At 29.9% G+C, this 27,154-nt stretch overlaps 1 protein-coding gene across 1 annotated transcript in view; it reads right to left on the bottom strand.

Moving 5' to 3' along the window:
- Positions 1 to 27,154, bottom strand: part of LOC106690216 (lachesin) — a 128,626-nt gene that overhangs the window by 55,769 nt on the left and 45,703 nt on the right. Inside the window, exons 4-5 of the mRNA XM_067053562.1 lie at positions 22,833 to 22,952; positions 6,499 to 6,669 (exon numbers count right to left, since the gene is read on the bottom strand). Of these exons, the coding sequence (XP_066909663.1) occupies positions 6,499 to 6,669; positions 22,833 to 22,952 (291 nt within the window). The remainder of the gene's footprint in view (positions 1 to 6,498; positions 6,670 to 22,832; positions 22,953 to 27,154) is intronic.

Here is a 27,154-nt window from a genome sequence, read left to right as displayed (position 1 = left end):
TGGCTGAATCTGCACCGGAGGTGGGTTACCTGCTGCTAAAGTTTGGTTGACTGCAGCTTGAGGTTGGTTATTTTGGTTCATATTCTCCAGGTTTAGAACTGCTCTTCTTACTATTCCGTTACTGTTCATAAGTCAAAGAGAAGAATGAAAGAAGAAAAGAAAAAAGAAAAAAAAATCTTTTAGACTGAAAATTGCTCTGGTATCTAAAGTTCCCGGGTTTCGGCACCAGTTAAGTATCAGCGAAAGCCAAATGTCAAAATAGAGAAGAAGGAATAAGATGTAACACGTGTGAACCGCTGTAACATACTGTCTTTATTGGGTTCGGTACATCTCTTTATATACATGCGATCAGTCGATTCTTGGAATTACTAGCTTACCACTGATCTATCCCGCTCCCTCTTTATTTACATAAAAATATACAATAATCAATGGTTAAATACCGCCTTCCTGGAAGATTTTCAATAGCTCATTGATCCCTAATTGTACTTTTTTATTTATTTCCTAGCAGTCCCGGTAATGCTTTGCTATTCCTAGATTTCATTATGTAGGATGTATAGATTTAATGAAAATAATTAAAAGTATAAAACATCTACGTATATATTACAATATTTATTTTTTGTCAAAAAATTTATTAAAAATCTTTTTAGAACTATAAGCGGATCGTGTGAAATATATTTGTAAATGAATGTCCGATTTGAAAGATCTGTTTTTGATTTGCTGGGCATCCCCCCCATTCAAATGAAAGCTTTATTGTTTCCCCGTACTTTCAATGTATAAGGACCTTCCCTTGACAACACCGTGCATTAAAAAAAAATAAAAACATTTTATAAAATGATTTTCCGAAGATCTTAATCGACATAAGTAACAACCAAGCATTGCTTCTTTTTTATATAGATAGAGGGAACAGAGGATATAAAAAATTCGCAGTATCTTTGTTAATATTTGATTGATTTAGGTTATTCTTTTTTTTTTTCTTTAGGCAGTGCTATTGCCTTATCATATTGCCTTATATATAAAACAGGAAAAAATATAACCATTTTGAGTTATATGCTAGTAAAGTTTAATATTTTTCATAATTTATTTACTATTCAATTAATTAACGGATTTTATTAGCTATGAACCTTCCCTGGAAAACACGGTACATTTAAATGCAAATGCAAATCGGTTGAGAATGTTTGCAGATTTTAAATAATAATAAAAAACATAACAATTTTCTTTATATAGATTAAAATCGATCTCTATTATTAAACAAAATAAATAGTTCAGAGGACATTTAATATAAAATCTCTGGTGCGGTTAGCGCACCACCAACTCCCACTTATCATACGTCCACCATACACACGTCCCTAAATTTTTTGTAGATTGGTGGGTTCGTATTAAAGTTATTTCTATTTTTGAAAATTTATAAAAAAAAAAATAAGACGAGAGATAGCAAAAATTATGAAAAAAAAAAATTATTTTTCTGTTGTGATAAAAATTCGTATTTTAGGTTACTTCCAGATTTCTTGAAACGTAAAATTATTTATTTAAAAGAAAAGATTAATTTTAATTTATAATCTTGGGGTTTAATAAGAAACAAATAGATCACTAAACCATGACCTTCATACCCCTTTTGTCCTTAGCCTCATACCAACTCAAAATTCTATATAAACGTTTCTAACCATCGTAATCCTTTGGTTCAATCCTTATCCAGTTCCACCCATCCCTACAATCCACCTCGAAGGTTGAAACGACAGTGCCCGAGAGACTTATTGTAAAATAAAAATGGACAATTGGAGTTCTGGCAATGGCCAGATTCTTCACTCAACTTGAGTATCTGCGGCTTTACCAGTGATGCGACGAGAGTGATGCGCTGGGATCTTATGGGCTCGGCTCTACCCCTCACACGTAGGGAATCGAGTGGACTCAGGGATCCTCAGGTCGATTTTGTAAATATTGTACATAGGAGTGTAAATGTGATTTATTTATTTTTTCATCCACATAATTTGATTATGTTCATTTTCTTTATCCTTCTGTTTGTACATATTTTAAGAGAGATTTTATTTATTTTTATGTCCTTTTTTTTTCATTCTAATTTTATTTAAGTCCTAACAACATACGCTGATGACACATGTATACTATCTGTAACTAACAACCCAATTAATGCATCACAAACACTACAGGCACACATAACATCTATTGAAGAATGGTGTCAAAACTGGAGAATCAAAATAAATTCTGACAAATCCCACCAGATCACCTTTACTCTCCGTCGTAAACCTCTACCCTCCTATCCTACAGTATCCTTTCTAAATACTCCGCTATCGCCTGTTGAACAGATTCGATACTTAGGACTCCATCTTGACAAGAGACTTACTTGGAATCCACACACAAGACTGAAAGGACAAGAAACTGCTCGTAGATTCCGATTGCTACAACACTTACTTGACAAACGCTCTAAACTTCCCATTCACTACAAAAAATTAGTATACACTACGATGATCAGACCAATTTGGAGATATGGAATTGAGCTCTGGGGCTCCACCAAACCATCAAATTCCTCCCGCATCCAATCCTTACAATCCATAATCTTACGTAAAATCCTTGATGCTCCTTATTACGTTACAAATAAACTCATTCTCAATATCCCATTCGTTGCAGAATTGGGCCAAAACAGATATGCGTATTTTCATTCCAAACTCCTTAACCATCCTAACCCATTAATTCTTAATCTTTCATCCTTAACAATCCCTGATAATCCTCTGAGGCGTCTGAAAAGAAGATGGCCATGGGACCTACTATTTAAATTAATGTTTGAAGTACCACCGATGGGTGGTTCCCAAGATTTTCAAGTGTATATGAAACATACAACATATTTACTTATTGTATTATTTTGTACAGTTGTAAATTACATTAAATAAATAAAAAATTATTTTATTTTAGTAAATAAAGATGCTTAACATTCATTTTACCTAAAAAGCAACTATCAACTTGTTAGCTACAAGCGATTGATTACTAATCAGTTACTTAACCCATTTATAATTAGTTTTCTATTAACGTCACTTAACAATGTGGAGATTTCACTTAAAATAAGAGTGAGTAAATTGCCAATATAATGTATAAGTGGTCTATCTGAAGATGTCCGCATTTCAATTAAATTTTTAGATTAGGGACTTCACATATTCAGTTAATTATTGTTTGGAATTTATATTAGTATAGGTTAATTAATCAATTATAAAATGCAACAAACCACAAATTAATAAAATTTTCAGATATGCGACTTCAGCTTTTCAGCGACAACATACTAATCAGAGCCTCCTCGTAAAAGAGATTTAATTTGTACTCATTAAATTTTCTTGTTTCTAGGTCAAGGGATGTCAGACGAGTGGCTTTATATTTGCCTTTATTCGCACAACCATTTTTTCAGTGGATATCTTCGTTGTAGGAATTTTCGTAGAGGAATAAACATGGCTGTATTTATTATTTTAATTTTCTCTATAATTCTTCTATTGATGATTGAAATTTTATTTATAACTCTACGATTTCTTCAATAAATATAATTTTAATGTTTCGGATATAAGTTATTTTCATATTGGATTAACTAATCATACATTTAATCATTATTTGGAAAATGTCTTCGGCATCTACATGATTTTGATGATGACCATGATAGGTCTCAATGCGGGAAGGATTTGGCATATTTTAATAATTATTATACACAGGTATTCCCGGTCTAAGTGCACTAATTGAAAATAAGACTCGAATATTCAATCTTAATAAAATAGTTGTAGGGGCCCACTATCTTCTGATCTATACTATAACAACTTAAAGCCACGCAAACCACTATGGGCCAACATGACACAACCTACCAGCTAACATGTGAACAACTACTGCCATCAGGTAAACACCATATATTAATATTTGTACTATTTCTTGTGAATACTTTTCAAAAAAGTGACTATTATATAATATATTGTAATATCCTTAAATGTATAAATTGAATTGATAAAGGTTATACATTTTACACCTTTTGACCTTACTTTACACCTTTTTTACATCTTTGGACCTTTAGATTTCTATTCATGTAACGTCTTTTGCCGGCCTGTACTCCAGCAGCTTTTCCTGCAATTTATATCAATGTAGCCTGGATTTTCTTCCTATAACTTTTTTTTTTTCTTTTTTTTCATAAGCTCCATTATTAATTTAAATAATTCTATATAGATTCTTTCCACTGTATTATTTATTTATTACTCACATTTATATGTACATAAATAATAATGTAATCAATCTACTACTGTTTTTGTCCATAGTAATTAATCAACTTTTTTCTCTCTAAATGGTGTCTTTTTGTTTTTATAGCCTGATGAAGACCTGGAAATCAGGCCAAAACGTCAGCATAAATAAATATTGTTTGTTTATTTATGTTGTTTCTTTGTTGACCGCACTCCTTGATCATCTTCTTCAATCAATAAAGATTATACATTGGAAGAAAATAGTTGACCGTATGAAGTGGATTGAAAAAAAGATAGTTCGGGTGGCGGGTGACGGAAGAATAAATAGTTTTTAATACTATTTAGGTACCTTTATTGACCGACGCCCGGACTAAGATTAAAATATAACCTTTGGATCCACTAAAAGCAAACGTCTTATACGTAGCATCTCCCGATGACGTTTAATAGCACAGAGAGTCAACTAAGCACAAATTGGTAAACCTCAGTACGATTTCTCTCCACTCCTCCTCCCCCCGGGAATGCTTCTCCTTAGGAGGACGTGAATAGCAATTATATAGTGGATAAGTACATTCTAGGGCTATTTTTGGTAATTTTATTGGTCTTTTTCCTAAACCTTTTATTCCTTTAAATATATTTTTTCAATTTCTTGAGACTGGTAATTATTTATTAAATAAATCAAACTTGTATCCTTGTATAGTCTTAACACTTTTTATTCCATCAATAGTCCAACGTTTCGGCCATTTCGGCCGAAATATTTAACAGCTTATATTATATATTCATTTGTAACATTTAAAACAATATTTGTAACATATTTATTATTAATAAGCTTTCCTAAGCTTATATTTAGTTACCTATTTTCTGAAATCCATAAATATTTAAAACTTTTAATTTTCAATTTATCTATACTATCATTACCTATTTATAACCTTCCACTCACTCAGGTCTCCCTTGTTTTTAATTTAATTTAAATTGCATTTTAGTCTCTATTTGTATTTAATCCAATTACCAAAATTCATATTAAAATTAATTGTAAATAGTATCAAAATTTCTCCAATTATTTTTTATAAATTTATTTTGTTTAAAATCTCTGCATAATGTTGGTTTAAATTCCTATTATTTGTTTTTAAATTAACTGTAGAATTGATGTTCTCTGATATATAAATTGACTCAAGTGTTTTTCTTTTGAACATATTTCTTTTATAAGGTCCTACAGCTAGTTCCTGTGGGACTTATAGCCCCCTTCACGATTATAGACTAGTTCTCTGCAGAGTATCATGTCCTTTCTGCTTCTCTCCTTGACCTATCGGAGTGAAATTTCCATCCTTCCTGAATATACCGCTATTTCATTTAAGGTTCATCTGGTCAATTCATCTTCTAACCAGATACTTAAACTGTTGGAACACGCATTGTTGAGGCCTTCTGGTGTCCAGTACTTTACATTTTTAATTAGCGTTAGAAATATCAAATCTAACACAACCACCTCGACAAAGGTATGCTCATTAACATTTTTTTTAGGATTCACGTCTAAAGATTTTCATTCTTATGAATTATTTAGGTTTTAATAAATAAACTAATATATTTTTCGACTACTTTGATAATGGAATGCAAATATTAACACTGATTTCAAAGTATGTTCAATGCGATTAACTAGATCATTAAGACAAATACTTTATCATTCTTCAACAGCAACTGCGTCAGGACGGCTATGGATATGTGTTATTGAATCGCAAGTTTAAATAGCACTTCTTTGCAAAGAAGAAGTGCTGCTTTCGGAGAGAACCGCTTACAAAAAAGTTCAGTGTTGTCAGATTTTGAAAGCGAGACAATTAGACATATCACACGTTCAGCATCTACTGCCAAACCAGTCTTTATGCTCAAGGTAATCATTTTGAAAAACATTTAATCTGAATTCTAATGTTTAAATTTCAATTATGGGGTAGCTAGAACACATATTAAGTTATTTTAAATTTATATTTTTTTATTCTTAACCTAAACAAAGAGTTAGCAGACATACCTTCGTAGGGATTTTTCGTTTTGAGATTCTTAATTCATATATTCTTGTAGGACACTTAATCCTCACATACTCTGTTAGAGGAGAGAGACTGTCGCGTTGTTAGATCCCTCTGTTTCTATTAAAGCTCCCCGACTCTTTACCACTGATACCTTAGAATTTTAGGCCCCTTGGAATAATCGGATGATGTCATATATTCATTACAGGATTTATAATTTGAATTAAAATGTTATACTTGAATTAAATTAATAGGATTTTGATATAATATTGGCTTACCATACAACCTGATGGTACCCTCTGCATCTCCAATGGAATTCTTGGATATGCATTTGTATCCACCGAGATCTGTTCTGTGGATGTCCCTGATGGTGAGCCGCATCACTGAACTGTACAGCGATTGAACGTCGTCTTCCATTTGGTACTTGGGGCTTCGGACGATCATCTCACCTGTGGAAATGTCATTTAGTTAAGTATTTCATCAACATAGAATTAAGGCATATATGGATTTTACAGTGGCACAGGGAGATTACAAAATTAAAGGATTATTTCCCTATTTACTTTTTAGGTTTTAAAATAAAGTACAAGAATATCCATTTGATGAACAATATAAAAACTAGTTTATAAACACTAACATAATACTAAATACCTTCCATTAAAATGTATGTATTCTTTGTGTCCTAATTTTGAGACGCAAGAATGAAACTTTTGCGATCCTGATAATACGCTTTTAGGAAGTCGCCCCATCACTATCTTAATGGCTCTCTAATCCATTTCAAAACGCTGACAGACTATTTCAAACAGCTTGGCGATTTTTTTTTTATTGTTCAACGAATGGCTACTTTACATTTATATATCTAAAAGGAATAAAACAAATATAATAATAAACAATTTATTTTTAAAAACGACTCATTTCATTAGCGCAGTCTACACAGTAGAAAACAGAATCAGCAACAAGTTTACTCTGGGGAACCACGACAATATTCTTCCCTAATCGAATCCTTAAAATCCCTAGAGAATTCTTACTGCTCCTTATTATTTCATAAATAAAATTATCCATAAAGACTTCAATATTTAATTTGTTGCAGATTCGCTATGAAACAGACATAACATTGCTGTTTCCTAAATTACGTTTCCAAAAAATTCCGGATATTAATTTAAAAAGTTATTTAAAATTCAAAATGTAAATGAATTATAATAAAATAAAGGGAATTTTATTTACGCAAATATAATAAAATATAAAATTATATGAAGCAAAATAATAAGTAGTAGAACAGACAAAGAATAAGTCGAAACTAATTAGTATGATATGTAAAAAAGCCATAAGAAATAGAAATCTGAGAAGATAACAAATATTTATGAAAAAATCTATGATTAAACTTGTATAAGTAAATTAACGTAACAATTATCATGTGAAATATAAGAAAAATAACAACAATAATTTAATACATGTAATGTATTCAACTTATATCATATAATGTATTCAACTTATATCATATAATGTATTCGAATTATTTGATATATTAGTGATAATAAAAATAATTAAAACATAAATACTAATATTTTAATATTATATAACAGTTTGTTATGTATTAAGTTTATTTATTGATATATATTACAATATTCCACACAGTTGTAGGCAATAGGTAATAGTGATGAATGATCACATTCGTACTAAAATAAAATACATAAGAATAAAAATAAATAAATAAATTTAAAAAAAATAAATAAAAGCACATAAAATAAATACAATCTCCCTTAAAATATATACAAACAGAAGGATAAAGAAAATGAACATAATCAAAAAAAAAATAATAATAATAAAAATAATATAATATCTAGTAACATTTACACTCGTATATACAATATTTACACAATTGACCTGAGGATCCCTGAGCCCACTCTATCCCCACGTGCGGGGGTAGAGCAGAGCTTAATAGATCCCAGCGCATCCCTCTCGCCGTATTACTGGTATTGAGCCAGTGGAGACTAAGCAATGAGTTTTGTTAAAACACTGCATTTAATTATTTTTCGGTTTAATTTTTTATTCTTTTCTTTTAATATATATAACTTTACAATCGTATTTAATTTATACATTTTGTTACCCCCATGTTCTCATGTATTTCATTTAATCACTTAGATTTTTTTTCTATCACATTTCTCATATATATTCTCTTTATTCATCTTATATTCTCTTATATTCAAATCTGATTTATCATAAAAATTTATATCACATTTTCATTCAATTTTTTATCTTCTTCTATTGTTATTTTATAGTGCTATTTATTTTTTCATTATTCTTCGTAATGGTTGTTTACTTTTTATTTATAAAGCATTGATGAAGGCTTACAATATACGGTGAAAGGTTCGTATAAATAAGATAAAATTTAAGTATCAGTGTTTTTTCTTCACTGATCCACCAATCAACTCTCTTAATAAGCACTGATTGTTGTAGGTGCGTCTGTTGAGAGAATAAAATAAAATAAAAATAAAAAGTGGGAAATAAAAAAAAAGAATTACATTACAAAAAAAAAAAAAGTTGTTTTCATTATTTCATATTTCAGAATATTAAATATCTTTATCAGGATTTTAATCAAATTTAACGCAAGCTGTTCGTGGGGCAGCAGTGAATGAAATTAGTTTATCAGTAGCATTTCCGAATGGGCTAGGAACTTGGCAAATCTGTGAGAGGGCCCTTGGACGAAACTTTATATTCAGGCGGGGAAGTGAGAATTATTGTGATTTGGCCAGAGGGTGGGGGGTGAGAGGGAGAGGGCTAGGGGGTGAACACCTGTTGATGTCGGCTAATAAAAGCCCCCCTCCTCACCCCTCCTCTTCTACTTCATTAAGGGCCCCCAGGATCTACCCCCCTTCCCTTCCCTACCCCTTTCTTATTTACTCCCGGCTTTATCAGCATCTTCCTATTATTCTAACCCTTTTCGCCCTTTATACGCCACTTAGGCCCCTATCATGAGCCCAGTTATAGTATAAATTACATTAAAAAAAAAGGAAAAAAAGAAATGTACTTTCATAAAAAAGAGACTAATTAGAGATCTCGGAATTCCCCCTTAGCAATGCGAGTAGAAAATGTTTTGTGAGTTCGGATTAAATAAATAATATGGCTTTAAAATTTTCTCTGTAACAGTCGATTGCATTTTTTTCTTTTTAAGCTTTGTGTTTGAGTTTTATTTATTATAGTTTATATTACAAAGATTGTAAATAATATATTTATTATTTTTTTTTTTTTTAGTGGGATTCGTTTTAACCCTTTGTACACGGTTGCTCCTACAGAGGGGACATGAATCTTTATTAGCGATTACTGAAAATGAACTTATTTCACAGCAATATTTTATGAAACATTTCTTTCTGTAGTTTTCTATTACTATGGCACAAAAAGACAGATAAAATATGATAAAAATATCAAGATGCATTATAAATATATCATCCGGTTTTATGATGAATATGTGAAACTCAGAAAAGAAATTAACAATAACTCACATCGCATTGAAGCGTCGAATAAAAAAGATCTCTACAGTAATAACACAGTGTTGCGATTTCGTAATTTACCATTAGTAATTTCCAAACCATTTCTTTATCCTTTCTTTAATTTTATAATAATAATTATTATTATTTTTTTTCTAAAATGAAAAATAAACTAAATACTAGTGAGTCTCGTGATGTAAGGCATTAGTGAAGATGAGTCTTAGATAGACAGATTTAACAAAATAAATATTCAAGCCGAAGATGATAGTATTGATGTAAATTGTAAATTATGAAGTAAATTCCATTAAAATGCTTCCCTTGATTCTAAAGTTATACTATATATCGAGGTTAAATTATTAAATATAGATCATAAGGATTGAGGATAAAAATCTCCTTAAGAACATATTTTGTTCTTCGAGATGTAAAGATGTTGCATAAAGAAAATAATAGTTACAAAAGAAAACTTTTAAAACCCATAACAATATCTAAAGCCAAAATAATGCAATAAATTACTAAGTGGACACAAAAATTTGAAATGTAACATATACCGAACTGCTAAATAAAATGAAGAAATAAAAAACTTACCTTCATTTCGCCAAAAAAAAAAAAAGATAAAAAAAATAAAAAAAAAAAAATAAAAAAACACAAATAAGTTGGTGTTTCATTTAGACCGAATCATCATTTCCTAGTACGTGTTCTACGGTCAACTATCTCTCATAATTATGAAATAGCAATAGTTGTCCGATTATGACTTATGTTGAATATGGTGAAGAGATATTATATTATAACAGGGATCTAAGGATAAACAGAAATAAGCAATCTATAAGCCTCTTGGGTGAGTAAAAATAAGGTAAACATTCTTTTAAATCCATTTCCAAATTAGTTTTTAAAATATGTCAAAAAAGGAATGAACCAACATATTAGTGAATGTGGTTTTAACAGTGATACATGTATTTTTTTTTTTTAAATAATTTAATGTGTAATATTGATTGATGTATTGTAGATGAAAAGTCCCAAGAAAAAAATGTCCAACACTGAAAACTAATACTTCCAGAAGTAATATTTATGAAATCAAATAATTTTAATTATGTGGACCATTACTAAAATGCTAAATGTATTCATAATTTTTAAATAATGTGGATTGAATTTGGTAATGAGTAAAATAATATATCAGTATATTTTATATTATATTATTCTTTCATCGGTAAAAAGGGTTTATTTCTCTTTAACAAAGCAATAAAAAGATTTTTACTTTCACTCACTTATACATGCATGCTACATTTGCTGAGGAATAATTTTCAAATTCCAGTTTTTGACAGAAAAATGTGTTGTAAGGTCCCCTGGGTATCACAAAATAGTCTCTGTAAACAGCCTAGCTCAAAACAAAATAATTACATATATAAGGCCGGTATACACATGGAACAATAGAGCCGATTTTCCACTTTACATAGCAACTTTTAGATTTTCTAGGTTTGAATACCGCATTAGAAAAAACACAAATAAAAAACACTTTCTCTTAAGTACCTTTCATTTTGTTTAATCATTTCTCTTCGTTAATAGAAATAAAAAATGAAAAAAGTATGAACTATGAAAGGATGTGATAATGAAATAAAGGAAAAAATTGTTTTTTACACAAACCGATTGGGCTATGATAGACTGGGAAATAGGAAATAACCGAGTGCTCCCGATATTTTTCGATCCTATTGCTTAGCAGACGGTTCAGTTATTTTTTGTGAACTGTTTTGAATAGTAGGAACAAAGTTGATATTCATATTTTACATCTCAAGAAACCCCTATAACGAATTTTCAAAATAACTGAAAAATAAAATATAAAATTTTTGTTTATTTGAAGAAAATAAATATCACTCACTGTGAATAATAATAAATGACAGATGATTATTAAATATCGAAGAATTGGATTACTATTGTTTTTCCATGGTTGTTATATCAATAGTCAATGAAATAGTAAGGTATCAATGGTTGTCAATATCAATAGTAAGGTGAATTGCCACGCTGAATAATAATGAAATAGCTGTGTTGAAATATACAAGGATAAATTTCATTTCAAAGTGAGATGTTAACTGAAAGTTGTGTAATGTGAGGGCAGTTTGTAGCAGAGAAAGTTAAGCGCCTGCCTTGTGACTGTGGTGCTGGTTCGAATTCAGCCTGAGATGGTCGTAGTTTTTTTTTTTGTGGTGATCCTACGAAATGAAAACTCGACCCCCAACATAGCTAGAATAGATTGGTTACCTCTAGATAACTTCCCCCCTCCCCGTAGGCCAGAAATGATTAGGTAGTTGGGTCATAAAAAAACAAAACAAAAACGATAGTCATGTGATGAGTACAGAGATGGTCTCTATGCCATTTCTGGTCTTCTTGAAGTCGTTTTGAATTTGATCACTTACACTTTAGTTTACCTGTCATATTAGTTCGGTTATTATTCTAAATACTTTTGAATAAAAAATTTAATTTTATGTTTGTGAGTGAAGAATAGGACCCGAAAATTTTCTAGGCTTATTTCTTTGTCATTTTTATAAAATTATAATTTAGGCTTCCCTTATTAGCCTGTCTTCGCATTAATAACTAACAGATGGAACCATTTAGATAAGTGTATTTCGCTAAATGATTTTCTGAATATTGGAATCCATAAATTTACTTGTTATATGGTAATATTTATTGTTGTTTGTTGGAAAATATGAAGGGACGATAAAGTAAGCTGAAAGATCAGCCAGCCTAGCCTCTCTCAAATCCAGAATAAACGAGGACATATTGGCTATACTTCAGAATTAGCTTCCCCTTCCTTTCAACTGTTAAAAAATTCATATTTAGCACCACTTTTCCAGACTAATTATATTTACATTTGACAAAAAATAAATCCCTATAAAATAAGTCTACATCAATAAGAATTCCACCAAAAAAATCCTTGGAAAATTTATTTATTTATCAAAGAATTCTTTCTTTTTTTAAATTTATTTATTGATATTTACAACTGTACATAAAATACATCAAGTAAATTTGAGGAAATCATGATGTTATGTTACAAGCATGTAGAGAAACTACCCATTAGTACCATAGCACTCTAAAAAACATTTTTACAATATAAGGTCTCGAGGCCATCTTCTTTTCAGACGCCTCGGAGGATTGTCCGGAATAAAAAAAGGAAGTAAGATTAGTAACGAATGGGTTTGGTGGTTAGGGAGATTGCAATGGAAGGATTGATATCTTGTTCGGTCTAGATCGGTTTCATATGGAACATTTAAGTCTTTATGTATGATTTTATTTGTAAAAAATTAAGGAGCATTGAGGATTTAGGATTGTAAGGATACAACTCACGGCTACTGTAAAAAAGAAAATAATTATCTTACACAGCCGGATTCGAATCCGCGTTTTTATCTGTTTTGTTTTTTGTGGGTTTTGAGGATCAGTCAATAATACAACTTCATTCGCAACTTTCTTATTTGCATACTCATGCCCTTTAATGAAAAAAAAACTACTTTAGAACAAACAGTTTCTTCAACTAATTAGTGTAAAAATACAAGTACATAGTGTACTTTATGACTGATAACTATTACAATTAAAACATTGCTTAGTAAAAACAGTACTTACTAGAGAGAGAAATACTTTATTTATCTATGCTGCCTAAATACATTAGGTTGCTATCCCACACAGCATACTTATCAATCCGTAATCGGGCATATATAAATTACACATACATGGTATAATCAGAAAAAAGAGACAATAATAAGATATAATAAACAATTTTTTCTCCCTAATTACAGTGTGTTCTACATTGTGATTCAACTAACTTCAAGTTTGTACTAGAACTGAACAGGTTTTGAAATGGAGGTAGGTTTGCTTCGGTTTTTCCAAGGCGTAACCTTTTTTATCCCCTAGCAGATAGTCCGTTGGTTATTTCTGTTTTGTTTTTTGTCTGTTTATATTGTGTTGGTAAATGTATCGTATGGATTTTTTAGGTTAGGGTAACATGATTTTAAATTGTGTACATCTAATATTTTATTGATATTTCTTATATTTTTCTATAGTTATCATTTCCTCCAACTTTAAGCGAAATTTACAGAATGGAAATAACCAAACTATAAAGTTGCGAAACGTCACCTAAATAAAGTTGTATTATTGACTGACCTCAGGACCCACAAAAAAGAAAAATAGATTACAATAAATATGTTTGTTCCAAGCTATACATCAATATGAATTGTGCGTACTTTTTGTTTTCTATTATTTTCTTTTATTTATTTTTAATATAGCCTTAATCCACAAATGAACGTAGTTGAGATGGACTTTAAGGAAATTTGTTTATAATCACTAGATATATCTCTGTAAATATGGTGTAAGTGTTCTTTCTCATCTCTATTCCTAATGTATGTATATGATCAAATGCAATACTACACAAGAAAACAAAATACTAGAAATGAAAATATAAACTGAAGTCTAAGGTAAAAAATGTCCTATTATGTTTATTGGCTTGGATTAATATCTTCTTCCTGTTTTCCTCTTCCTTTTCTTCCCGGCTGATATTTCTCGCTCGTTCCAAATGATAATGACACAGACAAATTATAAAACGTTATTTTGTCCTTAAGAAGAAATTTTACATTTTCTTAGAAACAGTAAAGGTTAAAATTTCATTATTTTTTTTCCTTTCAAGTCCCAATTATCGAAAGAAAATTTAATATTTTTCTGGAAAGATATTAGGATACGTTTTATTATTAAGGTAATAATAAAATAGCGTGATATGAAAAATAAAATCAGCAGCTAACGAACAAAGGAAAAAAAAACACGGGAATTTAATTTTAAAAAAACAAGTACAAAACAAGGTTTAGAGACACAAATTATAATGTTTTAATGGAAACATGCTTCTTTTTTTATTTATTGATTCGTATACATAGAAGGTCATTGTTCTTTTATATTGTTTCACTGTGAATTTAAAAAAAAAAATATGAGCTTAATTTCAACAATTAATGAGTAGATTGATAGATAAGTTTTAGTAGGTAATGGCTCAGTTTTCAGATTTTTTTTTTTTATAAAATTCAGTATTTTAAATATAATTATTGTAAATCCTTTAAAATATCAATATTTTTTTTAAGTTTAAAGCTTCTGTGTATATTGGGATTGGTGTTACAATTGATGAAGAAGATTAGTTATTTTTCGTAGAAAGTTTTGATGGTTTATTATTGAAATTCGACATTTTCTTTCTGACTTATACTCATTTTAAATTTATGTGCTGCTGAAATAGTTACCTCTCCGTATTTTATGGGGTTTTCGGTATTATTAACTTTGGAAGAATTTGTACACACAATTATTTATTCCTGAGCTGCCTATCTGATTTCATAAATAATCCTTCTTTTGTCAGCTTCGTTCGTAAAATCACATCTCCAATAATATAAGGATAAAAGAAAAGTCTTTACTAAAATGCTTATATACTTAATTCGCTATCCCAATCGCTTCCTGATGATGTAAAGTAAAGCAGACTGCATGGCCTGAGTTTTATCTATTATTTTCATCTTTAACGAAATCTCTTATGCTTATCACCAAAGAAACAAAAATAGATGATCTTTAATATAATTTTTGCAGTGACAGTGTTTGAAAACTTTTTTTCATAGACAGTTTGCAAAAATTTCAATTATTGTAGACACTCTTTGTTTATTGAAATAATTAAAAGAAAGAATAATTGAATTTGGGAACAGTATTTTGTTATTTTGACCAACTTATTCATGAGTAAATCCAAGAAATAGAATAAAATATAGAACAAAAATATCAATACCAATGTAGAATGTTCTGAGGATACCAAAATACGCTGAACTAGCCCCACTTTTCACAACCCTGTCATTTGTCAAAACTAACTTATTCACTTTTTTTTCTATTCTATAATTTATTAATTTTTAATAGCAATATACTTGGTAATTCCAGGATTGTATTAGACAATAGACGCACACATTGACAACCATAGCGTCCCAGAAAAGATTTAAAATAATCCTACTCAAAGTCCAACGAATACTACCCTGAATTTTCAGTTCCTCGTCTACCAAGGACAACAAACTATTCGCAGCTGCTTAAAAAAAAAGTTTTAAAAGAAAAAAATGTTACAAAATAGTTTTGGTGGGATCAGATTTGACACAGAGCGTCGTCCAAGGGTTAATATTAATATTAATTTCCGCGAAAATTAACAAAAATGAACTAATTGATTACAAAATAATAACTTATTTAAAAGTGAAGCCTAATATTGTTCAATTCAGACTTCATTACAGAAATATTTCGATACAGATAGCAATAGCATTTTATGGGTATAATTTTGGTGATAACTTAATTCAATCCTAAAATAAAATACACACTAAGAGTTAATTTATATGGATGCTGGTGTACTTTTCCATAAAATAAGTGACCTATGCTTTATTTGAGTTGTTAATTTATTCAAAAGTATCCGCACAATGAAGAAATTACACTTCCATGTATTACTATCGTACCTAGACCAGAGATCAATAATAATAATAATAACAGCTTTATTTCCATTTTTACAGAACTAAAAGCCTCTCTCTCTCTCGCTCTCTCTCTCTTGGGAGGTAAAAGTATGTTTACACAAATGAAGAATTAACAAAAATTAACTAAACTTCTTTGATTAAATCATTACATTAATTTAAAAATAATTTCTATTTTGTATTTAAACACTTAAATATAACTGATAATTGGAAGATTGTTTACCTGATTTTAATTTGTTTACATTGTTTACTTAAAAATTATTTTCGTTATTAAGTGGCGTGCTTAACTGCCATCCCCATTCCTCCCAATACAAATGGCTCTCTCTGAACTTGACTTATGTCAAAACAGGTATGAATTCTGTCTCATTAATTTTCATTTGATTTTATACTTTTTCTTTTCATCTCTTAATTTGTACTTTCTTTAATATTTCTTCTCTTATTTTATCTCTTATCTTTCTGTTACTATTACCGTTTTCATTTACTGTTTACAACCTTTAATGTTTCTTATTAAATTTTACTTTTCATTGTATACCCCTGTTATTTTCCACTTTTTTTATTAAAAAATATTATTTTTATATTTTACCTGTTATTTTTTTTGTAACTATATCAAGTGTTTGTTTCTTTTTTAGCTCTGACGAATCCCTGCAACATGGGGCGAAACGTTGGCTCAAATAAAAATAGTATACCCATTTACTATTTGAGTTTTTTTGACAGCACCCGGACCATATTCCATTCATAACTGATAATTCTTCTTTATGGTTCTTTATTAGTTGACCCCATAGATCTCTATTTGTGACCACAGTAGCCCAATAGTTTCCCACTTTTGGCACATCTCATCTTACTATGTTGTGACTGGTCTTCCTATCCATCGTTTGTGTTCCCTTGGTCACTCTGTAGTAATTTCGGACCATCTTCTCGTATCAAGTCAAGTAACGTGAACTCCATTTCAAATGTGCTTGTTTTGTTAGACTTTTCACATTAATTGTTGACTGTACTTTTTGCTGCTATGGTATTTTCTTTTAGTAGCTATCATATATCTTGAAAATTAAAGTTGATTCCAAGCTGATTTTTTTTAATTGTTTTCTGCTGCCGACCATGAGACCATTGAGATCCGTATTATAACTACTACACTACTAAACTTATAAACTACCGTGTATAAGGGTATACCCATGCTTCAAATATATTTGCCTTAAATCCGAAAGGTAGTTGAATTTTAAAAATGTATTTCCTAGTCAAGTATTTTTTCCATCACATGTTTAACCTTCTATTTATTTCATATTTTCTAAAAGACCGGAGGTTGAACTCCACCAATACTTAGGAGACATGTGAAATTTGAATATTATAATTTAAAGACAACTTGCACCATTGAAACGAATCCCATTACCACGGCTAATATTTGTGGTTTATACGTTTAAATTTCAGACCAGGATTGAAAACGTCAAGTGTCTCGGAAGAGATTGTTTACTTTGAATCGGAATGAAGCCAGAGCAACGGATATGATGAAATGGTATGCGCATATGATTTTCATAATTACCGCTAAATTCCGTGGCCATGTGCACGTTTATTTAACCGTCATTTAGATTTCTGATTAACTATCGGTGAGCTGGTTAAAGTATCCTCTGGCAAAACATCCAGTGCATTGTTTAATATTTGGCTTCGCTTTTATTCAAGAAATTTTTTTTTAAACTAATAACTAATAATAACTTATTGTTCATTACAATTTAAATAATTTATATATTTATATTTTAAACAAGCCTAAATTTTTGCATATCTGTTACTTATAGTTTACACTCAATCTTACTATTGTTTGGTTATTCTCTTTTTCAATAAATCCTCACGCAAAAGTGACCTGAGGCACTTTCATGGGTGAAGATTAGGTAATAGAAATAATAACTGATCGTTTTCAAAGCATATTTGTAAAAATATGATGGGATGTTGTGTTAGACGTCATAGCCTGACAGACGTCCAATACTTTTTGGGTTCGTAAAGCGTTTATAGCTTCAAAACATCCAAGAAATGTCTTCATTATTTTTTTCTGTCTTATTATGCTTCCTGCCTCTGTTGTTCCTTGAACTCCAATAGCTGGTCCTAAGTGCAATGAACTACAGAACTGGTGGCTTTAAAATTATAACATTTGAACGAATTATTTAGCTATGGTAATAATTCGACGATAAATTAATTACTTTTTAATTTTTTTTATCCTAAATGTTTCCTTTGAATGCACTGCTTGCCAGGTATAGCCAAAAAGACCTGACTAGTAATATTTAGGACTGCCAAAAATTCATTTCCGTGTTAACTACGATAGAATTTAATTTTAAACATTACTATAAGTTATTTAATAAATAAAAATGGGCTACAATCCGTGAAGGGTGAGTAACCTGTTAATAAAAAAATGGTTGTACACGGAGGTGATTTGGTTATAATTATGCTGCACCACCAGATTTTTCCCTAATTAAAGGGACTCAATTAATAAGACTGGATGCACCCCTTAGGGCCCCATAGAGTTGTCTCATGGCAAAAATAACAGAATAAATAATTACCTGTCACAGCATGGTTCGACCCATAACACAGTGCCTTACTACTGAGCCACTCCACTCCCATATTTATTTATTAAGAAACTTAAATATTAAGGTTTTAACCTTCAAAACTTCTATTCAGGAAATAATTTTTATTTATTTTTTTTTTGTAATACATGAGTAAAAATATTTAGAGTAAAAGGTGATTTATTACCTTTTATAAATAAATTATGTAGATAAGCTAGTCATAACAATATTTTGAAAAACCATCAGACAAGTGAGTGATTCGTGTCTCATTTTTATTAAAAAATTTATCACTCTAATTTCCTTTTAAGTCTCATTTCTTAAAAAATGTTAATGAGATAAGAGAATAGTATTGTTAATACTTTTATGACTAAATTAATATTAAAAAAAAAAAAAACATGATTATAATTCTTCTTACGAATATTATAAAATTAAAATAATTTGAACTGATAATTCAATGAATCTGAATTGAAAACGAAATCTCCATAAATCGCCGAAGCTGGAAGTTGAATGACATTAACAAGTGTACAGCTGGTATTGTTTTAAATCGAATTGCTTCTATTTATGTCTGTAAATTTAATAAATAAATTAAATTTGAATGACTACTTTGTATATTATTCCAAGACATGTTGCATAGATATGGATCTCACCCCATTTGCAAGCATGTCTCTTGCAGGACCACCTCTGCCGAACCTACAAGCGGTAGTAAACAAGAACTGATTCGAGAATAAGGTAACCATAGTGACATATTTAGACTGTACAGGGACCCTAGACCCAGAGTTCTATGGTATTCTGCGCAAGACATTGCATGACAAAGAATCCCCGGAGCACCTTCTTTCGATGTTTTCTACACCAACGTACATCAAGCGTGTAAGTGCATAAAGAGGTGCAAGAGACCAAAAACGCAGTTGAATCTGGTATTATACTATATTAGGATACCTATAATATGACATGTCGATTACATAATATGTCTTTATTATTTACATCTTCCTACATCAAGTTGTGTTCACTTCATTTTATTATTGTCATATTTACTAATTACTCCTTTTGGTTTATATAAATTTATATTTTATTTCTTTCATTGTAGTATTTTACATACATATTTCATTAATTACATATATTTTTTCTCACTTTTTACATAACTTTAACTATAACTATTTTTTTTCATATATTTACTAACTATGATTTTCTCATTCATATTCAGATTCCTTTACTACTTTTGGCTTATATAACTTTATATTTATTTCTTTAATGCTATTATTTCACTTGCATATTTAATTAGTACATGTACGTTTTCTTTTCCACTTTTTTTATAACTTAAAATTTAAATATTTTATTTATAATCTTAAATACTTTCTTGAGATTGTTTAATGTTGTTTTAATAAATAATTTATATCTATTATAGTCTCTAAACCTTTTATTCCATTTACAAGTTCGACGTTTCGTCCAATTCGGCCATCCTCAGGGACAATCTTAATACAATTTTTGAACTAGAAATAAAACTGCAGGCTATTCTGCCCAGGTCAATTCAACAATTTCTAATCAGTCAATTTTCACATTAAAACAAAAATTAAAATTCTTTACCACAGTCACTTATTTATTAAAATTTATCATAGCACAAGGTTGTGAAACGACTTGTAAAGATAATAAAAGGTTTTGAGACTATAATAGATATAAATTATTTATTTACACAACATTAAATATTTTTTTATTTTGTACATATATTTATCTAACTAGATTTTCATATGTATTTTATTTTTTAATTTTAATATTCCTTTTCCCCATACAGCCTTTGTCTTCTTATAATATTTATACTATACATTTTCTTTCCATACTATTTGTGTATCTATATTAATGGTTGTTTTCTATTCATTTTGTAATTCCTTTTATTCATCATAGTAGTTATCTTGTTTTGTTTTTTTTGTTCTTAGCTCTGATAAAGGCTTGGAATTTTTGCTGAAACGTTGGAATACAGTATATTTAGTTGTTCATTAAACATGGACGTTTCCCTACGACTGGCTGAGTGGTACAGTGTGAACATTATTAAAATGTTTCTTCAGTTAAAAAGGCTAAAAATTACAGCTGATTCACAGATAACCGATTGTATTATTTTTCATATTATAAGTGCTCATTCCTTATGATTGTACTATCTTGTTGATATAGAACACAGTATATTCCAAAAATATATTTCGAGATTTACACACATTACTATTATCAACAAATATAATTCTTAAGTTTAAATATTTATCTTTACAAAATATGTATATTGACTTCCACAATGGCCTAAGTCGTGTTTAGATTATAAAATAAAATTAATATATTCTTTTTTCATATTTCACATTTAATTATATTTATGTTCAATGGGTTATCCACTTAAAGTTGGGACTTAAGAATTTATCACTATAATTCTAGTGAAACCACCTGTTTCTCAAAACGAAGATTAATCGACTTCCACTACACTGACTTTAATCTCATCATTTGTAATGCTCCATTTTAGCTGTCTCGTAAATCTTTGTTGGTTAAGTAAACCATTAGTGCTATAAGTTTATGCAATTGTTCAGTCTTTGGTATGTCAGTCTTGACAAAAGAGCCTCAGTCTATTGAAAAGGTTCAAGTCGTGCTAAATAGCAATATACCTATTTTTCTATTTCTATTTTATTCACTTATTCCTTGAGATTTTGGACATTGCGCAGTGAACCAGATTCGAAAAAATCTGGCTAAAATTCGAGAAGTAGGTACATTGCTACTTTTGGTTGCTCTTGATGATGCAATTATTTTAATTTTTTAAAATAAAAGTACAGTAATTGATAATTATATTTTTTCTATTATTATCAAGTATTAAAATTTTAAACTAATTGAAGACAGATCTAATAGAATTTAAAGCAACACACAAATTTTTATTAAATATGATTATACGACAAAATGATGACACTAATGTAATTATATACCCTAACAAGAATTTAACTATTTAGCTTGTTCTTCGGTATCGTCAAGACAGCTGCAACATCATCGCTGTCAATTACGACCATTTCACGCGTTTAACGTTTCATTTGATTAATTTTTCTTTTTTCTTGGAAGAACAAGAGAGATTGAATTCAGTATATCAGAAGTATTTTGAAGATAACTTCATTCGTAAATATTTATTTTTCTAGAATAAAATTCAAAATATTTTCGTAAATATAAAAAGATAAGTTGTTAAAAAGAGTGTATAGCCTGTTTAGCAACTATTGGGCAGTATACTATTTTAAGAAGAGTGGGAAGCATTATTATAATTTGACAAATAATTTAACAGTTAAATCATTCTAAGTTAAACTCGTAAACACTGACAAGGATTTGTGATATTAAGAACATTGATTAGATGACCATAGACCACCACAACAGATTGTTTAATTCACTTGTCCTATTTATCACTGTCTTGTAAAATTGCTTTAATGGCAACCATAATATCAAAGGGATCTGGAGGCATCCCACTCGATTCTAACTTTGTCCAATTAAACACATTTTGATAGGTTGGGTTCATCTGAAACTTTAGACAACCCATTTTCAATTAAACGTTTTGGGCATAATTTTTCAATAATAACGTCACTGTGCCTCTTGGTTACACTTATTTTCTTTTCATGCGAAATATCAGTAATTTGTTTAAAAAAAATAAATAAGTCGGTGTCCATTTTGATTCACTCATTTCATCACCTGATCGGCGATTTGAACTATTTTTTATAATAGCACATGCAATAGTAGTATCGTGACAAAATATTTTTAATTTCATAAGCAAATAGTCATATTCCATAGACGAAATTCTCAGGATAACATCATTGCTTTTAAGAATTAACAATCATTTTACCTTTAAAAAAATAGGATATTGTGGATATAATTATTTTTTTAAATTGTGTTTTTTTAAATAATTAATTAATCGGTAATCAAATTAAAACGATCTGATATTACGTTAATTGTCTTTTTTTTTATCTTTGTTTTAAATTAAAAATAGTATCATTCTGTTTAGAATTACTTAATATATTTATATGCTATATTAAAGGGCAAGCCTCATGTCAAGGCCTCGTGAAGTACATCAAACATTGTATGGGGATGACATGTTAATTACCTGAATTTCTGGTCCAGTAATTGATAGGTTTTGGGGATGCTTCAACGCTACAGGCAAGAGTGACGTCAGTCCCCTGGGGCGCACCAACTAGCTGGTTTGGAACTTGAATCTGAGGGTGAACTGAAACCAGAAAATATTCATCATAGGGGTATTCATCATTACAAGTAAAAAGTTTTAGCATGCTAAATTATACAAGTATAGGATAGTGTTGTAGCAACATTAAAGAAAAAAATGTTATAATTTTATTCGTTTAATTAATTTGCAAAATCGATTTATTTTAATTATATAGGACGTTTTGTTTATTAAAAAACATGTGATTGTAGAACAAAATTCGCTCGACCTATTTGGCGTAAAGAGAGGCAGCCCATGATTAAAAAGTTTACCAGTAATGTTTGTAGTGCAGTTTCCCCGCAGTGGCTCTATCATCAGTACATCGTAAGCATCCGACCAAGTCGCATACACTTATGCCACAGGGGCCCCTTCATACATCTAAATTGAGACTAGGGTAATTGAAATATTTTTAATTTATGAAGAAGATGGTCAGAATGATTCATGAAAAGTATGGGCGGTAATTCACTGTTTCAAAAGTTCTCATCTGAAACAGCCCTGTCGAAGAAACGTCGGCAAACAAATAGTTGTAAACTATTTTTTGTTTTCTTATGATCGCTCCCCTGACTATCTTCTTCATAATTTGAAGTCAATTACCTATATATGAATTTTTTTTTTAAACTAATGTTTAACATTAAATAAAATTATATATATGTATATATAGTTGACCGTAAATATTTAAATATAAGAAGATGGTCAGGGTTGGGGTAAAAAAAAGAACAAATAGTTTTAAACTATTTTAATGTCCGACGCTTAGCCCCACTTTGCAGGGCTTCATCAGGGCAAAAAAGATACAAAAAAAGAAGACTGAGAATATTACAACAATAAGATACAATAAGGCAATTTAAGCTAGGATAAATATTATGTAAAAATATAGTGATTAGAAATTACATATAAATAAAAGGAAGGAAGACATAAAATAGTATCAGTATAAAATAAACTTGAATAAACAATGATAAGAATAAAAAATAAGTAACCATGGCAAGAGTAAATTTTTTTTTAAAATACGTAAAATATACAGTTAAAAAAGTACAGTAGATGTACATAAAACAAAAACAATACGGGAAAAGAAGAAGAAAATAGAGATTAAATAAACGTCTTGAAAGAATAAATATATATAGTTTATTTAATCTCTACTTTCTTCTTCTTTCCCTGATGAAGCCCTGCAAAGTGGGACGAAACGTCGGACATTAAAATAGTTTAAAACTATTTGTTCCTTTTATTGACCACAACCCTGACCATGTTCTTATATCTAAATAAAATTAATTTGGAATTTGAGAATACTAGTAACAGAAAAGGTATTCTTATGTAACTGGAATGCATGGATTTAAATGGTAGAAAATCGTATGTATTTTATTTAAATACTTTTTTTGCTTAGAGAAATTAATCAAATTTTGTTAGGCTTAACCTTATTTTGTATTTTATTGCAATTATTTCTTATTTCAATAGAATAAGAGTTAGACAGTTATATTTTTTCAAATTATAAAACATGTACTACTTTTTATGGCAGATACAAAAAACGAAGAATTAGCTCTTGAAAGTAGAAGAATATAGCGAAGAGCTTCATAAGTTAACCTTTCTTGAAAGACGTGGCCGAAATTTATGACAAAAATATAGTAGCATGTTGAAGGGTTAAGAAGTGTTCCTGTTAAGGGTTGGCTAAATTTGATACCCTTTTATTACAAGATTGATTGAGGTGCGGTAAGAAAGGGAGAATGATGAAATGGGGAGGGCCTCACACCTGTTGAAGGGGCTGCCCTCTACAGATTATAGTCTCCTCTTCTCCTTTTCCGTCGGCTTGTTTTGCCACTCAAGAATATATTTTCCTCAGTAATCCCATTTCTGGGAATGTAATGATGGATAAATTGATCTTGTTCATTATCATCACAATAATCTTTATGAAACGTCGATAAGATAAGAAAATAAAAGATACATATAAGCGGATGAGTATAAACAGGGATTTCGCAGTATAAGATTTCATCCCTAATAAATATTTATGATTTTGATTTGATTATTGGTGGGTCATGAAAGTAGGCTGTCGTGAATCTTTTAAGCGTCCTCTTTATTTTCTAGTCTTACCAGGGTACTTAACCCTGGATACTGGCATTTATATTAAGATACATTTTTTTGTTTTTTACAGACTTCAATAGAAAATGAATTTATAAGAATAAATTGAAAGGAATATGGTCCGGGTGCGGTCAAAAAAAACTCAAATAGTAGAAATAAACTATTTGAGTTTTTTTGACCGCACCCGGACCATATTCCTTTCATCTTTACACACGGTCAATCAATAATCTTCCAATAAGAATAAATTATTTTTATTTAAAAAATTGTTTATTTAAAAAAATTAAAAAAAAACAAAACAAATAGATCCATACATCAATTTAAAAACAAATATAGACGATGAAACAACATTCGTTTGTCGAGGTCTCTTCGGAATCGTAACTAGAAACTTATAAATAATAAAACTTTTAAAATAATAGTTTATAAAAACAATGATTTTATCAAGTCAATAGTTTAAAATTGTTAAAGCAATTTAACAAGTGTGTTAGGCATTATTCCGTCATACACTAACGAACTAAGCTCTTTTCTCGTACATAATTGCTAAGAGCACTCCAATTATAGCTTTTTAACAAACCGAATAATTGTTCCGGAGGGCAGGTCCGCTGCCCAAAATATATTTTTTTTTTTCGCTATATTTGGGACTTGCTCCTAAGAAGTGAAAGGTATCTTCTTTTTCATAAGAGTTACTGACCGGGCTGTAATACAGCCATCTCCCCACGGTTTCACGCTAAATTGAGTAATCCAGTTTTACTGTGGAAATTCGCCCGCATAGATACAAATCAAAATTATCGTTTAAGTACAACATTAAGAAGAAATTATTTCGGCTGTTTTTCTGATCCAATGTTTCCCAATAGAATAAAACGGTTTTCGTCGGTGGGAAAAACTAAAGAATTTAATTGTTTCAGAATTTAATTTCACGCAATAACCCGTTATTACGATTATATTATTTATTTATGGAGCCATTACTCCATTACAGTTCTCTTAGCCTCCGCGACTATGACGGGTTCTCGCAGGAAACTAAATCCTGAAACGGTTTAGGTCTTGATGGTCTTTTTATTTTCCATGTCTTTTTAATAAATGCCTTATATACATTTTCTTTAGAATATTTAATCAATATTCATATTCATGAATATATCTCAATTTATTTATAAATTTTAAACAATTCTTTTGTTTTCGATTTTTCGCATTGATTGATTTGTTTTTGTTTTAAGAATATTCTCCCTCCCCCACCATTTTTATTTTATTGTAATTAATTGTATTTACCGGGTGTTGGTTCCTTAATTCAGGGTTATGTAATCTTCTAAACTCTACTATTAATTCATCCTTTTTGGGTCCGAATATTTTTTTTTTGGATTTAGAAGATTACATAACGCTGAATTAAGGGACCATCACCCGGTAAATATAATTACAAGATATAGCATTGTGGCGTATAAGATGGGGGTGTAAGGTTGTAGGACTTAGTAACGAGCGGATCCCTAAAATGGTAATAAATACTGAACCGACAGGTAAACGTCCGAGGGGTAGACCGAAACGTAGAAGGGGATTGCGTTAAAACTGATTTAGAAGAATTGGGTTTGGAGGGGTATCACTGGAAGGATGTACACAGAGAGCGTATAGTGGTATCGCCATCGAACCTTCAGGTTCGTTAGGCCTTCATTATTCAAGAATATTCTGTTAACAGTTTTATTAAATTCCTTACTAACCGGCTAGTACTAACTGATTAAGTTCTGACATTTATATGAGTTGCATTCTCAATGGAAGAGGCATTTTCAACTTGCTTATTTACAGTGCCAATTTATTTTATTCGAGTAAATTTTTGATATTAATTTCAATTATATTTATTTCTGATTCGGTTATTTCCAAGGTTTAAGTTTAAAAAGATTGGTCCTCAGACAAAAAAAAATCATTTTTGTTTTTACAATTAATAAAGAGCTAATAAGTACATACCTGACTGGTTTATGATTTTTTTTGATCCAAAGAAAAAATGGATCAATGGATTGTAATGATAAATTTCTTACAACAAAACGATCGTGCAATATTTCTTATTCAAGTTTTCGATAGAAATACACCTTTATCTCTGAGCCAAAACAACTCAGACTCGCGAAATTCTTCTCTCTCTCTCTCTCTCTCTCTCTCTCTCTCTCTCTCTC

This window comes from Halyomorpha halys, unplaced genomic scaffold, assembly GCF_000696795.3.
Source record: "Halyomorpha halys isolate HHAL.00 unplaced genomic scaffold, Hhal_1.1 Scaffold1618.1, whole genome shotgun sequence".
Classification (NCBI taxonomy): Eukaryota; Metazoa; Arthropoda; class Insecta; order Hemiptera; family Pentatomidae; genus Halyomorpha; species Halyomorpha halys.
The sequence above is the reverse complement of the archived record's forward strand: the minus strand, read 5'-3'. Positions and strand labels throughout refer to the sequence as shown.